Source organism: Dendrobates tinctorius, unplaced genomic scaffold (assembly GCF_039654945.1).
Source record: "Dendrobates tinctorius isolate UK_male_01 unplaced genomic scaffold, ASM3965494v1 ptg000075l, whole genome shotgun sequence".
In the NCBI taxonomy this organism is placed as follows: domain Eukaryota; kingdom Metazoa; phylum Chordata; class Amphibia; order Anura; family Dendrobatidae; genus Dendrobates; species Dendrobates tinctorius.
In genome coordinates this window covers 399,398-417,327 of record NW_027361743.1, presented here as the reverse complement: position 1 = coordinate 417,327, position 17,930 = coordinate 399,398, and the positions used below count along the sequence as shown (strand labels likewise).

Sequence of the window (17,930 nt, the reverse complement as noted above, 5' to 3'; positions counted from 1 at the left end):
GGGTCAACATTGACTTTTTAGTATTACTACTTCCAATAGGTGGCACTAGAATTCCTATCCGAGATAAACTGCATATTTAACCCATGAGATAAATGTCGTAAAGAAAAAAAAAACTGAAATGTCCAAACTCCCCCTAAAATATGAAACAAAAAAACACTCAAAAAAAAATGTCACATGTATCCCAAAATGGGAGACCAGTAAAAACTACAACTCGGCATGCAAAAAAGCAAGTGCTCCTCACACTGGCTTACAGACAAAAAAAAGAAAAGGTATGGGTATTAGAAAATGGTGACACAAATCACTTTTTTTTTTACAACATTCCAAATGTTTTTTCACCTTTTTTTTTCCAATTTTTCAGTGCATTATATGGCAAAAATAAATGGTATCATTCAAAATTCCATTCCATTATAGCTCTTGGGGAAAAAAAAGGGGGGAGGGAAAAAGAAAAAGCACCAAAACAGAAAATTGCTTGGCAATAAAAGGGGTTAATAAATACATATGTCATTTCGGAGCAAAAAAAATGTAAAAAGTAATGCAACTACTGCAAATAATAAAGGGGATGTTGGTCCATTTCAGAGAGGTAACCGCGTATTTGCACTTGAGCTCCCATTAAAGTTTATGGATAAAGCTGCGCATGAGCATGCACCCCTCCAGTCAAAACGCCATGTCACATGTATATGCGTTGCCTGTCTCTTTAGGAAGACTGTGCCCATAAATAAGGCACTGCTACATGTCTATGACTGTTTTTATAATGACTTAGATGTGTATTTTAGCTTGACAGATACAGAAGAAGTGCTATCGGCACAATATCAGGGCAATCACACAAAAAATTGGAGATGAGTGTTTTAGAAAGGAAAAGAAGTAAAAACACGATAAACTCATAGCTAGAATTGCAAAAAAACCCCACAAACAATAGTAAAAGCTCATCATGCAGGGTCGAATGTGACCACAATGTCTAAAACTTATTCCACATGGAAAATAATGTAAAAATAATACTGTCATATACAGCCTAAATAAAAGTGCCAGTATTAGGTCGGAGTCACACTAGAGAGAAATACGGACGAGTGATATGCGAGAAAAAATCGCATAGCTCTCGGACCAATGTTAATCTATGAGGCAGCTCCCATCATCCGTTTTTTTTCGCCCGTGCGATTTCGCATGCTGCGATTTCCACCGTATCGAGGCCGAAACTCCCCAATGCAAGTCTATGGGGGCGAGAAAAAAACAGACTATACAGGACCATGCGTGTGTCCTTTAGAAAAGCCGGACATTCGGTGCGCTATACTGTAAAATCACACTGACAGGTTAAAATAGAATAGATAGAATACATGAATACACATAGTATAGGTATATATAGATATATATATATATATATATATACACTCACTGGCCACTTTATTAGGTACACCATGCTAGTAAGGGGTTGGACCCCCTTTTGCCTTCAGAACTACCTCAATTCTTCGTGGCAGAGATTCAACAAGGTGCTGGAAGCATTCCTCAGAGATTTTGGACCATATTGACATGATGGCATCACACAGTTGGCGCAGATTTGTCGGCTGCACATCCCTGATGCGAATCTCCCGTTCCACCACATCCCAAAGATGCTCTATTGGATTGAGATCTGGTGACTGAGGAGGCCATTTGAGTACAGTAAACTCATTGTCATGTTCAAGAAACCAATCTGAGATGATTCGAGCTTTATGACATGGCGCATTATCCTGCTGAAAGTAGCCATCAGATGTTGGGTACATTGTGGTCATAAAGGGATGGACATGGTCAGCAACAATACTCAGGTAGGCTGTGGCGTTGCAACGATGCTCAATTGGTACCAAGGGGCCCAAAGAGTGCCCAGAAAAAATTCCCCACACCATGACACCACCACCACCAGCCTGAACCGTTGATACAAGGCAGGATGGATCCATGCTTTCATGTTGTTTACGCCAAATTCTGACCCTACCATCCGAATGTCGCAGCAGAAATCGAGACTCATCAGACCAGGCAACGTTTTTCCAATCTTCTACTGTCCAATTTCGATGAGCTTGTGCAAATTGTAGCCTCAGTTTCCTGTTCTTAGCTGAGAGGAGTGGTACCCAGTGTGGTCTTCTGCTGCTGTAGCCCATCTGCCTCAAAGTTCGACGCACTGTGCGTTCAGAGATGCTCTTCTGCCTACCTTGGTTGTAACGGGTGGCAATTTGAGTCACTGTTGCCTTTCTATCAGCTCGAACCAGTCTGCCCATTCTCCTCTGACCTCTGGCATCAACAAGGCATTTCCGGCCACAGAACTGCCGCTCACTGGATTTTTTTTCTTTTTCGGACCATTCTCTGTAAACCCTAGAGATGGTTGTGCGTGAAAATCCCAGTAGATCAGCAGTTTCTGAAATACTCAGACCAGCCCTTCTGGCACCAACAATCATGCCACGTTCAAAGGCACTCAAATCACCTTTCTTCCCCATACTGATGCTCGGTTTGAACTGCAGGAGATTGTCTTGACCATGTCTACATGCCTAAATGCACTGAGTTGCCGCCATGTGATTGGCTGATTAGAAATTAAGTCTTAACACACAGTTGGACAGGTGTACCTAATAAAGTGGCCAGTGAGTGTATATACTAGCTGAAGAGTCCAGCATTGCATGGGCATAGTAACTAACTGTGGTTAGTTAGAACAAATTATAATGATTATATTGCACATAAAAACATTTCACATCATATATTCAACACTACAGGTTTGCAACACAAATTAACTAAACTTGGAATGAAAATGTCCTGTCCTTTGGCACATCCTGTTTCTGAGCTGTGTATCTAACCCTGTCCTGTGTGATAATGTCTGTTGAGTTGTGTACCTAATCCTCTCCTGTATGATACTTTCTGATGAGCTGTGTATCTAATCCTATCGTGTGTTACTGACTGCTGAGCTGAGTATCTAATCCTATCCTGTGTAATACTGACTGCTGAGCCGTGTATCTAATACTATTCTGTGTGATACTGACTGCTGAGCCATGTATCTAATACTATTCTGTGTGATACTGTGTGCTGAGCAGTGTATCTAATCCTATCCTGTGTGATACCGTCTGCTGAGCCATGTATCTAACCCTATCCTGTGTGATACTGACTGCTGAGCTGTGTATCTAATCCTATCCTGTGTGATACTGACTGCTCAGCCGTGTATCTAATCCTATTCTGTGTGATACTGACTGCTGAGCTGTGTATCTAATCCTATCCTGTGTGATACTGACTGCTGAGCTGTGTATCTAATCCTATTCTGTGTGATACTGACTGCTGAGCCATGTACCTAATCCTATCATAAGTGTTACTGACTGCTCAGCCGTGTATCTAATCCTATCCTGTGTGATACTGATTGCTGAGCCGTGTATCTAATCCTATCCTGTGTGATACTGACTGCTGAGCATTGTATCTAATCCTATCCTGTGTGATACCGTCTGCTGAGCCGTGTATCTAACCCTATCAAGTGTGATACTGACTGCTGAGCTGTGTATTATTATTATTATTATTTATTTATATAGCACCATTGGTTCCATGGTGCTGTACATGAGAAGGGATTACATACGAATTACAGATATCACTTACAGTAAAAAAAACTAACAATGACAGACTGATACAGAGGGGAGAGAGGACCCTGCCCTTTCGGGCTTACATGCTACAGGATGGTGGGGAAGGAGACAGTAGGTTGGTGGGTTGCAGCATTTCCGGTGTTGGTTGAGGTGATGTCACCGTTAGTGGTGAGAGAGAAGGAGGTAGCGGGGTCATTGCAGGCTGTAGGCTTTCTTGAAGAGGTGGGTTTTCAGGTTCCGTCTGAAGGATCCAAATGTGGCTGATAGTCGGACTTGTTGGGGCAAAGAATTCCAGAGAATAGGGGCTATTCGGGAGAAGTCTTGGAGGCGGTTGGGTGAGGAGCGAATAAGTGTGGAGGAGAGAAGGAGGTCTTGGGAGGACCGGAGATTACGTGAGGGAAGGTATCGGGAGATTAGTTCAGAGACATATGGGGGAGACAGGTTATAGATGGCCTTGTAGGTCAGAATTAGTAATGTGATCTGGATACGCTGAGGGAATGGGAGCCAGTGAAGAGATTTGCAGAGGGGAGAAGCGGAGGAGTAGCGAGGAGAGAGATGAATTAGTCGGGCGGCAAAGTTAAGGATGGACTGGAGAGGTGCGAGGGTGTTAGCAGGGAGACCACAGAAAAGGATGTTGCAGTAGTCGAGGCGGGAGATGATGAGGGCATGCACAAGCATTTTAGTAGACTGAGGGTTGAGGAAAGGACGGATTCTGGAAATATTTTTGAGCTGGAGGCGACAGGAGGTAGAAAGAGCTTGGATGTGCGGTTTGAAGGACAGAGCAGAGTCAAAGGTTACTCCAAGGCAGCGGACTTCTGGTACTGGGGAAAGTGTGATGTCATTAATTGTTATAGCTAGGTCGGGTAAAGAAGATCTGTGAGATGGAGGAAAGATGATGAGTTCAGATTTGTCTACATTGAGTTTGAGGAAGCGAGAGGAGAAGAAGGAGGATATGGCTGATAGACACTCTGGGATTCTGGACAGCAGAGAGGTGACGTCTGGGCCAGAGAGGTAGATCTGAGTGTCATCAGCATAAAGGTGGTAGTGGAATCCGTGGGACTTTATGAGTTGCCCCAGACCAAGTGTATAGATTGAGAAGAGTAGGGGTCCTAAAACAGAGCCTTGGGGGACTCCAACAGAGAGAGGGTGGGATGAGGAGGTGGTGTGGGAGTGGGAGACACTGAATGTGCGGTTGGAAAGGTATGAGGAGATCCAGGATAGGGCAAGGCTTTTGATGCTGAAGGAGGAGAGGATCTGTAGTAGGAGGCAGTGGTCAACTGTGTCAAATGCAGCAGACAGGTCTAGAAGCAGGAGTATAGAATATTGTTCATTTGATTTGGCTGTAAGTAGGTCGTTAGTAATTTTGGTCAGGGCTGTCTCAGTGGAGTGATGGGGGCGGAAACCAGATTGAGCGATAGTGTGATACTATCTAATCCTATCTAATCCTATCCTGTGTGATGCTGACTGCTGAGCCGTGTATCTAATCCTATCCTGTGTGATACTGGGCTCCCCTGCAGTCTGTGTCAGAGGGTGGTCTGTGATGGCACGGTAATAAATTGTGTTATTTCTAGCTTTACAGAAGGACGATAACACCATAGAAATGATAAGAATAATAGGCCTCAGTTACCACAACTGTCTACATATAAAACTGTTGCTGATAGCGACCAATCACAGCTCATTTTTCATCTTTTAAACAGCTCTGGGACAGTGTGGCGAGTTTTGAGTGGCGACTTTTGTGTTTCGACTTCTATGTGGCGGAGGTTGGTGTATGTGTGGTGAAATGGGTACTGAGGGTGGTATATATGTTGAAGCACGTGTAGTGTGTGGCGCATTTTGTGTGTGTGTTCATATCCCCATGTGTGGTGAGTATCCCATGTCAGGGCCCCACCTTAGCAACTGTACGGTATATACTCTTTGGCGCCACCGCTCTCATTCTTTAAGTCCCCCTTCTTCACATCTGGCAGCTGTCAATTTGCCTCAAACACTTTTCCTTTCACTTTTTCCCCATTCTGTAGATAGGGTAAAATTGTTTGGTGAGTTGGAACACGCGGGGTTAAAATTTCGCCTCACAACATAGCCTATGACGCTCTCGGGGTCCAGACATGTGACTGTGCAAAATTTTGTGGCTGTAGCAGCGACGGTGCAGATGCCAATCCCGGACATACACACATACATAAACTTTTTCCCCATTATGTACCTAGGGGCAAAATTGTTTGGTGATTTGGAATGCGCGGTGTTAAAATTTCGCCTCACAACATAGCTTAGGACACTCTCTGGGTCCAGACATGTGACTGTGCAAAATTTTGTGGCTGTGGCTGCAACGGTGCAGATGCCAATCCCGGACATACACACATACTGTACATACACACACATTGAGCTTTATATATTAGATACATCACTGACAAACACACATATATATATATACATTTCATAGAGATATAGATAGCAGAATAGCTGATAATTCAATTGTCGGTATCTGTAAAATCATGTTAAATTAAAGGATTAATTCACGGAAAAACTTGTGTGGGCTCCAGAGCAATTTTCTCCGCCAGAGAGGGAAATCCAGTGACTGAGGGCAGATATTAATAGCCATTGCTTTTGGGCCCCCCCGTGGGTCAGGTGGGGAGTCTGTGCAGCCTCAGTGACTACCACTGTCGTCACTGAGGCTGCGCAGACTCCCCGCCTGACCTGAGGTGAACTGACAGCGTGGAAAAATGTTCCGAAACTTTCCCACGCTAATCAGTTCTTCTCTGGTCAGGCGGGGAGGCTGCGCAGGCAGCTTTTCAGTCATTCCTCCGTGGTTTACAGCATTAGCATTAGCATCGCTCCCGATTGTAAACTATTTAACCCCTTGAGATGGATTGCGGCGTGGGACATGACTGTACGGCGGACAGGTATGGGATATTGTTGCTTTTTTATTTTGGATTTATTACAGGAGAACAAGGGCTTCGATTGGATTGGGAGTTAAATAAAGATGGAAAACCTGTGTGTTTAATTATTTCATTAAAAGTCTTTATTCTTAATGTGTGTGTGTTTTTTTTATAACCCTTTCAGAATAGTGGATTGATAATGGATAGGTGTCTTAGTGACACCTCTCCATTATTAACCAGGCTTAATGTCACCTTACAAAAGCAAGGTGACATTAACCCCTTATTACCCCATATGCCACCCGCTACAGGGCAATGGGAAGAGAGTGGGTAAGTGGAGGAATCGGTGCATCTTACATATGTGCCTTTTCTGGGGTGGCTGGGGGCAGATTTTTTTAGCCAGGGGGGGCCCAAAAACAATGGTCCCTCTCTAGTCTATTAATATCTGCCCTCAGTCACTGGCTTGCCCCCTCTGGCGGAGAAAATTGGGCAGAAGCAAGCAAGTTTTTTCCGTGGATTAATCCTTTAATTTAACACCTACAGCTCCAAAATTTTACACACACACACTATTAACATTAATAGTGAGGGACGTATATAAATCTAATGGATATGCAATGGTTTACTGTATGTAAATCATGTCTCATATCCTGTCGGGTTCTGTAATGATTTTACAGATGCTGACAATTGAATTATCGGCTATTCTGCTATCTAGCTCTGTATGAAATATAAATTATATATATATATATATATATATATAGACTGTATATATGTTTTCACAAATATTTGAGGCCATGGATCCATTATATGTCCATTTTGCATGTCGGCGAGAAAATCTCGACGAACGGATGCCATACGGATGTCACACGGATGCTTAGATGTGAGAAAATCGTATCCTAGCATTGCACATGGATGACATACGGATCACTGTTCAGGGAACATTTTTGCGATTCTCGTCCGTGTAAAACGGACCATATTTTTATACGTTGTGTGTGACTCCAGCCTAACAGTACCTCCTGGATTTCCAACCTAGCAAGCCTAATCTGAGAAACTAGTAGCTGGTTTTTGCTAAGGAGTCTGGAAGAGGACCCATAAATGCTGGAGACCACCCCGAGACATTGCCCCTCTAAAGGTGTGTGCACATATTGACTTCTACATACCGTATGATCTTGCGTGTCTATAGATCGGTGACCGCTAACATTTCAGCTTTTATAAATCGAATATAACTACATGTGCTTGTTTACGAAACTACACGACTCCTGTGATGTCTGTGGCATCGCCATATAAGTGAGTAACATAAATAAATAAGTCATATTTACAAACACAGAGAGCCCCTTTATGATTTTCTGCACGAATCTACCCCGACTTACGGAATGATGAATGGTTAGTTTTGCAGACAGGAGATCAGATTGACTTACCTTTGCGGAGGGGATGGAATATTCCTCGGTCATTGTGCTTTCTCCTGTACGGAAAACAAGGTGGCAGAAGATCAGTGCAGCGGCACAGAGGCGCATCATCTTTTATATGAAGAGATACAAAAAAAACACTTGAGGAACCTTCAGATTTCCTTCTGAAAACCCAGCAGACCGCAGATGCTGGAGATGAAGGTTGCTGGATAGAGAGCTGTAGAAGCGACGCCAGCTCTCCCGCCTGGATCCAATCATGACTATAAAGAGAAAAAAAAAAAGTCTCAAGAGCGAATCTTACAGCTAATTTCAAATCTGAAAAGAATGCACTTGTTCTTAATTAGCGCAATTCGGTAAATGACAGGACGAGCTTTAGTGTGACTGCATTCACCAGCTAGAAGAAGGAAAACACACACGTGATCATGTTCTTAATTCTTCCACTTTTACTGAAAAATGTTCATTCTTTTTCAGGGAAAGCTGGTTACATTATGTTGCCACTGGGTTATCAACCAGCATTTCCACACTACCGAATAACAAATGTGGCTATTTACCGTAATCATTTACAGTACATTGTGCTGCATATGGGTCGCCCTCCCAGGGCAGCGGAGTACTCGGTACCGGGCCGGTATCTCAGTGGGAAGTGTCACAGTAGCGGTGACCCGGTCCGTGGCACTGGGCGCCCATGTAAAAGGGGGAGAATTAAAGTGCTGGAATAAATTAGGAAATGATTTGTGACGCCACCTGTGGTGTTCGGCAAGGGAGATGTAAAGCCGACGCTGCAAGCAGATCCTCTGGGACAGATGGTGTAGTACGGCAATGATGGTGTGGCCCTCCACAGGTAGGGCTGTAGTCCCAGGGCAGTTAGATGAAGTGACGGCAAGGGGAGAGACGTGGATGGTGCAGTGTTAGGCACAGAGATGTAGCAGTGCTGAGTGTGTTGGCGCAGGAATAAGCGGAGGACACCAGGGCATGTAGTTCCAAAGCTTTACTTACAGTCTGTTGTGCATACAGGTGCCCGCATCCATGCTGTGTCCTCCAGGTCCGGGGCCCAGCCAACTTCCAGACAAGATGAAGTACACCCTTCCAACACTCCGCCAACATATGTGCCTTTTCTGAATGTCTACCTTTTGCGCCTATAGTGAAGTACTCTCAGTACTGAGTTACACTGGAGTTCCTCCTGTCAGATGTTCCTATGAACTCTACTTGTACGGCAGACAGCTGTAGCCTGCTTCGGGGACTCCTTGCTACTAAGTCCCGGCTCTCTCTCGTTGCTGTTGTGCCCCCAAGTCTGGTGTGGGAATAAAGTGGTGACAACTTCTATTCCTCCGGTGTCTGCTGCAGGACCATTAGTATCCATACAACCTCGGGGACCGGACCCCGGCCTTGCGCTGTGAACTTGGGAAGGGTTCTGCTCTAACCCTAATTCTTAGTCCTCCTCTCCTTATGTTCCGTACTAATCCTTCCTTCTTATGGAGAGAGTCAGGCTTTCCATCAATGTTCCTCTCCTGTGCCAGCGGACCCAGGTCACTGAGGTCGGCTGCAGCACTTCCTTTATCCATCCCACTCAGGGGATCTTCACTCTTCCACTCACTCTGTCAGACTGACTGACTGACTGACTAAATCCTAAACTCTTCCCGCTCTTTTGGTGCCAACTAACTCCACCCGCCTCCCAGCACGCTTTGTGTTCCAAGCAGGGAGCCACCAAAGGGTGCTTTGCTACACTACTGTGTTGTGTGGGATGCAGGTGTTGGAGTGTGGTCAGGTGTCTCCACCTTACCTGATTGGTGGGTTACCACACCTCAGGAGGAGGTGCAGCACCTCTGTGGCGACTGAACCCTCAGGGGCGCCACACATATGTAAAAGGAAACTTCACAATAGACCTCAAGCAGCTTGGATTGTGGTCTCTCCACTCTTCATCCAGACTCTGTGACCTTGATTTCCAAGGTATAGTGTGAAGTATCCACAATCAGTGATGGTTTGGGGAGCCATGCCATCTGCTGGTGTGCTTTATCAAGACCAAAGTCAGCACAGCTGACGCGCCCCAGAGGCCGTGTGATGCTCAGTACCGGATCGGTCGTCTTAAAGGGATATGTCACAGTGGCTGTGACCCGGTCCGTGGCTCCAGGCGGTCATGTAAAAGGGGAGTATTGATTAGGGATAAAGTTTATGTAGTGATTCGTGACGCCAGTTGGAGTGTTCGACTGTAGTATAGCCGGCACTGCAATGATCCCTGGGGGAGTAGATGGTGATGGCAGTGCAAATGTTAAACCCTCTCCAACCAGGGCCAACCCCCAGAGATTGTGATGGAAGTAGAAGGCACAGAGTAATAAGGCAGGAGACAAGGAAAGTCACTTTATCATTTACTGTAGTTCAGATGCAGTTCAGAGGAGATATTACAACTCTCACCAGGTTACAGTCTGCTCTGGAGAATGGGAGTTATCCTTCCCTCTCTGCTGTGACTCAGTGTAAGCTTCCTGCTATTCTAATCCCTTCAGGGACCAAGGCTTCCCAGAGTTTGAAACTTTCCAGTATAGCCTCTACTCACTGTGTTTTGCTCCTCAGGCAACTTGCGGCTTGGGACCTGTGTGAAGCTTCAGTTCTTTTTTGCACAATCCTTCACTGATCCTAGTCTGCTGCTGTCTTCCTGGGGGAAACACTCTGCTGGTGGTTGTATAAACTCACATAGTCTCTCAGCCTACCACCCTGCTCTGAAAGCATAGATGGCCTAGGGGCGGATTCCCTGATTCTTCTTAGCTTTACTCCTGGAGGGAGCACAAGTGATGGCTTCCAGGAGCGTTCTTCCTCCTTCTTCACTGAAACAACAACTCTCAACTCCTCCCCCTCCCAGTTAGGGTATGTCTGCAAAGCTCCAAGCTTCAGACAAGTAAGGGAGTGAGGTAATTCGTGTGTGTGTGTGTTGTGGTCTCTAGCAGAGAAAGCATAACTTCCATTGCTTACAAAACACATACAAAACAGTACATATTTAACCCTTTTGGGGCAATAAAGACGCAGGGCGCCACACAGCCATCTACCAGGAAATTTTAGAGCACTTCATGCTTCCCTCTGCCAACAAGCTTTTTGGAGATGGAAATATCATTCTCCAGCAGGACTTGGCACCTGTCCACACTGCCAAAAGTACCAATACCTGGTTTACAAACAACAGTATCACTGTGCTTGATTGACCAGTAAACTGGCCTGACCTTAACCCTATGGGGTATTGCATACCTCCCAACTTTTGAAGAAGGGAAAGAGGGACAAAGGCTGCAGTGCGTCACGGCAATTTTTAGGCCATGCCCCTGACCACACCCATTTCGCAACTAGTCACACCCATATCCATCCCCCAATCGCATTCATTTAGCACTACTGATCGCACTGACTGGTACTGAGGGCACAGTGGCTGGTACTATGGGCACACTGACTGGTACTGAGGGAAAGAAAGAGAGAACAGAGAGAGAGAGAAAAGAAAGAACAGTGAGAAAGAAAGAAAGAAAATAGAAAGAAAGAAAGAAAATAGAGAAAGAAACAAAAGAACAGGGAAAGAAAGAACAGAGAGAGAAAGAAAGAGCAGAGAGAGAGAAAGGATGTTCTCTCTCTCTCAGAGATAGAAAAAAAGAAAGAGGAAGGAAAGAACAGAGAGTGAAAGAAAGAATAGAGAAAGAAAGAGAGAAAAGAAAGAAAAAAGAACAGAGAGAGAAAGAAAGAACAAAGAGAGAAAGAAAGAACAGAGAGAGAAAGGAATAACAGAGAGAAAGAAAGAGGGGAAAGAAAAAGAACAGAGAGAGAAAGAAAGAGGGGAAAGAAAGAACAGAGAGAGAAAAAGAAAGAAAGAAAGAAAGAAAGAAAGAGGGGAAAGAAAAAGAGGGGATAGAAAGAACACAGAGAGAAAGAAAGAGGTGAAAGAACAGAGAGAGAGAAAGAAAGAGGGGAAAGAAAGAAAGGAGAAAGAAAGAACAGAGAGAGAAAAAAGAAAGAAAGGAGAAAGCAAGAAAGAACAGACAAAGAAAGAAAGAGAGAACAGAGAGAGAAAGAAAGATTAGAGAGGGAAAGAAAGAACAGAGAGAGGCAAAGAAACAGAGAGAGAAAGAAAGAAAAATTCTATAAAGATACTATAGCAGCCCAACTCCCATTGTAGTGCCCACCTGAGCCTCCTGGTGCAGGAATATCATGATCTGCTCACATGGCCGGCATTCCCGATTCCAATGCAATCCCGCTGTCCAAAGAGGACACGGTGATGGATCTGAAGCATTCCCTGAAGTGCCTCCATGGTTCCGTCACAATCTCCTCCCGAAATTACCTAATTTCCGGCCAGCTTCCAGCACGTCACTTCCGTTGGAACGTCACGTTAGTTTTAAAGTGCTCCTCGGGGCTCCGCCGTATACTCCTGTGTCCGCAGGAAAAGTAAGCTCCCAGCCGGGACAGCAGGGCAGACTCTCAAAACTGGGACTGTCCCACTGGATCCGGGAAGGTTGGGAGGTATGAATGCTTCCCACCATACACCGACCTCGTACACGCACAACTCCACACACCTCATACACACACTGTTCTGTGTTGTGTGCCTCGTACACACGGCTTCACTCCGTACAACTCGCACACACACAGCTCCACTCAGTACACACATGGCTCGACTCCATAAACCTCGTACACATACGGCTCTGCTCCGTACACCTCGTACTCATGAGGCCCCGCTCCGTACACCCCATACACACACGACTCTGCTCCGCTCCGTACACACACACCTCAGCTCCGTGCACTTCGTACACACAGGGCTAAGCTTTGTACACCCCATACACACGCGGCTCAGCTCTGTACACTTCGTACACACAGGGCTCCGCTCCGTACACCCCGTACACATAGCTCTGCTCCATACACCAAGTACACACACGGCTCCACTCCATACACCAAGTACACACATGGCTCCGCTCCATACACCTTGTACACATGCGGCTCCGCTCTGCACGCCTCGTACTCACATGGCTCCGCTCCGTACACCTCGTACACACACGGCTCTGCTACATCCACCCTGTAAACCCCTCCTGACCCCACACATAAACTTCCCCTCATCTAGCACCATGACAACCAGTACAGCAGAGTCCTGCATACACTGAGGCCTCTGATCATGTGACCCTTGACTCCTCCCTCCTGTGACCTCATCACAGGTCCTGTGTGCACAGAACAGCCACATATAAGCAACCCGAGCAGATGCAGTAGAGGAGCGAGTTCAGCTTCAGGACCTTTGATGATGTCACAGTCATGTGACAGGTCACATGAGGCGGGGAGGGCTTCTGTTCTGGAGTGTGCTGTGCATAGAGGGAATTGCATGGCGATCGGTACACAGCTCCTTCTGAAATGACAGGTGGGCGTGGCGGCTGATTCACAGTGCGGGAAAACTAAAATCCCAGCCGGGACAGTGGGACAGTGTCAAAATCGGGACTGTCCCGCTGGATCCGGGACAGTTGGGAGCCCTGGGTATTGCCAAAAGGAAGATGAGAGATACCAGACCCAACAATGCAGACGAGCTGAAGGCTGCTATCAAAGCAACCTGGGCTTCCATAACACCTCAGCAGTGCCACAGGCTGATCGCCTCAATGCCACAGCGCATTGATGCAGTAATTGATGCAAAAGGAGCCCCGACCAAGTTTACTGAACAAACATTTCAGTAGGCCAACATTTCAGATTTTAAAATCATTATTCAAGCTGGTGTTATAAAGTGTTCTAATTTACTGATATAATGACTTTTGGGTTTTCATTGGCTGTAAGCCATAATCATCAACATTAACAGAAATAAACGCGTGAAATAGATCACTCTGTGTGTAATGACTCTATCTATTTATATAATTGCCTTGTAATGTTTTCATTTCCTATTCTGTCCAGATGTCACCGTATCCCAGAATTCCAAGCGGAGGAAATTCACCGACCGCCATACTGGGACACCCAAGTGATGGGTGTCTCAATATGGAAACTTCTGCTGGTACCAACCTATTGCGCGGTACCACCAGTAGAACACCGTCGCACCACTCACACACACTGTATACGCCGTACGCACCACACACACACACACTATATATGCTGTAAGCACCACACACTCTCACACTCACTCAGACACACACTCAGACTCATTCAATCTCATACTCACAATCTCACACTCACACTCACGCAGCCTCTTGCGCGGTACCACCAGCGGAACACCGTCACAATGCACCTGCGCAAATTCCGTGCAGGCGCAGTGAATCATTCGGCTGATCCCGGCAACAGATGCGCGACGTGTCTACAGGCAGAGGAAGCTGGTCAGAGGTTTTCCCACGAACGAAAGTTCATTTTAAAAATTGTCTGTGTCTGACCCTGTACAGAGCATACAACATCTCCTGGGCAGGGGAGGAAGCAAAAGACAATACTGACATTACAGCAGGGGATCACAGAGGATTCATTTTGTGAGGTAAAATATTTCACTGACTGTTTTTAAACAATATTTTACCTCACAAAATGTATCCTCTGTGATCTCCTGCTGTAATGTCAGTATTGTCTTTTGCTTCCTCCCCTGCCCAGGAGCTGTGGTATGTTCTGTACATGGTCAGACACAGGGGTGAGAGAGACAGAGCATGGGGGGGAGACAGTTCAAAGGGGACAGCACATGAGGGGAGGACACAGCACAGGAAGGAGAGAGACAGCAGACAAGGGGGATAGCACATGGGGTAGACAGGTCAAGGAAGAGAGCACAGACGGGAGAAGTCAGCACATGGGGAAAGAGAGAGTGGATAGGTGGGTGAGCAAATGGGGGGGAGATTCTCAATGCTGCAAAGCCTGCCCCCATCGTGACATTACCGCCCTCCCGAAGCGATATCATCGGGCCTCCATCTAGTATAATATGAGTTTATTTAGTATTGAAGAACTGAAATAAATTAACTTTTTGATGATATTCTAATTTTGTGAGATGCACCTGTTGCCACAGTACAGGGATAATACACACTGCGATGTCAAATTACAGGGATAATAAACCCTTGTGTCCTGTTTTGTGGTGACAAAATGTATTTTAAGTGCTAATTAAATTACTGAAACTTTTTAAATTTGTATTCTTTTACATTTCTGATGTACATATTTTGTCTTCTTCACATGCAGGGTTGGCATTCTGGGGATAGCGGAGGGCAAGCTTGACAACTGTACCTTAAAGGACTTTCTGCAAAACCCTACACTGCTGCAGGATAGGTGGGCCAGTCATTCTGAGGCCGTAAGCCATTAGAAACCAGAAACTGCAACGATAATGCCAGTCCTGCATTATCAATACAGTCTCTGAAGCTAGAGATGTGTAGAACGACATGATGGTCAAGTCACCAAAGGTGAAACTGAAGAGGAGTGCAACATACACTGTAGCAAGGAGTAAAAAGGGATTACCTATTGACAAGCACACCTGTGATATATAACATATATAATTTTATTAAGTACAAAACACCTTATTTTCAATAAAAACAATTCAAAAACCTTAACTTACACCTTGGAATATAGGACCCAGTCTTTTTTACTCTGTAGACCAGGCGTCCCCAACCTGTGGCTCGCGGTCCCATGAATTGTGGCTCGTGGCTGTCTGCCAGCTTGGTGCATTAGCTCCAGGTCTAGAAGACAGGTATGAAGAGCACATCTCAAAATGGTGAATTTTGTGAGTAGTCCTGCACAGAAGAGCAGATCTGGATGGACATTTACTGGTCTTGGGGTTTAACGATGATTTAGGTATGGTAAGCTTGAGGATTATATTACCTGTTAGAGGAGATGCTCAAAGCTGGATGTGACCGTGTGTTGGGAGTCCTTGGTGGGAGACTTCTGAATGGGGACATTGTGGGAACCCCTGGATCTCAGTGTACTGCTTTGGAGTGATTTCTGTGGAAAAGCTTTGGTTATCATTATACCTGTAATGGGGGGCTTTGGTTGACACTACCTTGAGGGGGGGTGGGAGCTGGATGTGGCTCGTGACCCTCTCTCAGTGCCGAATGTGGCTCACGACCCTCTGTCTAAGATGAATGTGGCTCTCAAGGTCAGAAAGGATGGGGACCACTGCTACAGACAGATATTGTTATATGCTCTATTTGGTTATAGCTCATATAGCACTTTGTGGCTGGGGATTATATGCTCTATGTTACGCCCGCAGGTGGCATACGTGATTCGTGGACCCACTGTGGCATGGACTGAGCAGAGCCTGGAAGGGCGTAGCTAAGTGAACACCCAACTTTTCGCTAGAACCCCTGATGGTGGGGTTAGACTTGGGTACCAATGGGCGCCAGGTGCTATTCCAGGGCAGACCTCGGACACACGGGAACCTAACCCCCAAGAAGATATGCAGGCACTGACAGGTTCAGCAAGCGCTAGCAGGCACGGTTGGTATACAGGAGCGGCAGGTACTGGCAGGCACGTCTGGTATACAGGAACACCAGGTGTTGGCAGACACAGCTGATATACAGGGAGGCATGTGTTGGAGGGCACATCTCATACATAAGCAGGCACTGGCGGGCACAGCTGATACTCAATCAGGCACTGGCGGGTATGACTGGTATACAAGCAGACGCTGGCGGACATGGCTAAGATACAGGCAGGCAGGTGTTGGCAGGTACGACTGGTATACAGGCAGGCAGATACGGCTTCAGCAACAGGAACGGATAGAACCCAGTTCAGCTTCACAGAGAACTAGGCTACTGGCAGGAGAGGTTCCAGTCTGCAGGTGCGGACAGGCAGGGGACCGCAGATAGGAACTAATTCAGGCACAACTGGTTTAGGAAAGGTACTACTTCTGAAAACAGCAGGTATAGGAGTAGGGACTGAATCAGACTACAGGTTTGGAGGAAAGTATTGATTCGGACACAGCAGATGTGGAAGCAGGTACTGATTCAGGCACTGAAAGATTCAGAGACAGATCCAGATTCTGACATAACAGGTACAGGAGAAGATCAAGACTTAGATAAAAACAGGTTAAGACACAGGTCTTTATCCAGACACAGTAGGTTCAGGATCATAGAAAGAAGGTACAGGTTCAGAGTTCAGGCCTCGGTAATACAGACCCGGGGAAGCAGGTCCAGGTAAGATCAGACACAGGTACTGACTGGTTCAGAGTTCAGGCCTAGGTAATACAGACCCGGGGAAGCAGGTCCAGGTAAGATCAGACACAGGTACTGACTGGTTCAGAGTTCAGGCCTAGGTAATACAGACCCGGGGAAGCAGGTTCAGGTAAGATCAGACACAGGTACTGACTGGTTCAGAGTTCAGGCCTAGGTAATACAGGCCCCGGGGAAGCAGGTCCAGGTAAGATCAGACACAGGTACTGACTGGTTCAGAGTTCAGGCCTAGGTAATACCGACCCAGGGAAGCAGCATCAGGTAAGATCAGACACAGGTACTGACTGGTTCAGAGTTCAGGCCTAGGTAATACCGACCCAGGGAAGCAGGTCCAGGTAAGATCAGACACAGGTACTGACTGGTTCAGAGTTCAGGCCTAGGTAATACAGACCCGGGGAAGCAGGTTCAGGTAAGATCAGACACAGGTACTGACTGGTTCAGAGTTCAGGCCTAGGTAATACAGACCCAGGGAAGCAGGTTCAGGTAAGATCAGACACAGGTACTGACTGGTTCAGAGTTCAGGCCTAGGTAATACAGACCCGGGGAAGCAGGTCCAGGTAAGATCAGACACAGGTACTGACTGGTTCAGAGTTCAGGCCTAGGTAATACAGACCCGGGGAAGCAGGTCCAGGCAAGATCAGACACAGGTACTGACTGGTTCAGAGTTCAGGCCTCGGTAATACAGACCCGGGGAAGCAGGTCCAGGTAAGATCAGACACAGGTACTGACTGGTTCAGAGTTCAGGCCTAGGTAATACAGACCCGGGGAAGCAGGTCCAGGTAAGATCAGACACTGGTACTGACTGGTTCAGAGTTCAGGCCTAGGTAATACAGACTCGGGGAAGCAAGTCCAGGTAAGATCAGACACAGGTACTGACTGGTTCAGAGTTCAGGCCTAGGTAATACAGACCCGGGGAAGCAGGTTCAGGTAAGATCAGACACAGGTACTGACTGGTTCAGAGTTCAGGCCTAGGTAATACAGACCCGGGGAAGCAGGTCC

At 46.3% G+C, this 17,930-nt stretch overlaps 1 protein-coding gene across 1 annotated transcript in view; it reads right to left on the bottom strand.

Moving 5' to 3' along the window:
- Window positions 1-8,183, bottom strand: part of ANGPTL5 (angiopoietin like 5) — a 60,220-nt gene extending 52,037 nt beyond the window's left edge. Inside the window, exon 1 of the mRNA XM_073582936.1 lies at window positions 7,852-8,183. Coding sequence (XP_073439037.1) covers window positions 7,852-7,950 — 99 coding nt within the window. The 5' untranslated portion in view covers window positions 7,951-8,183. The remainder of the gene's footprint in view (window positions 1-7,851) is intronic.
- Between the last annotated feature and the right edge of the window lie 9,747 nt (window positions 8,184-17,930).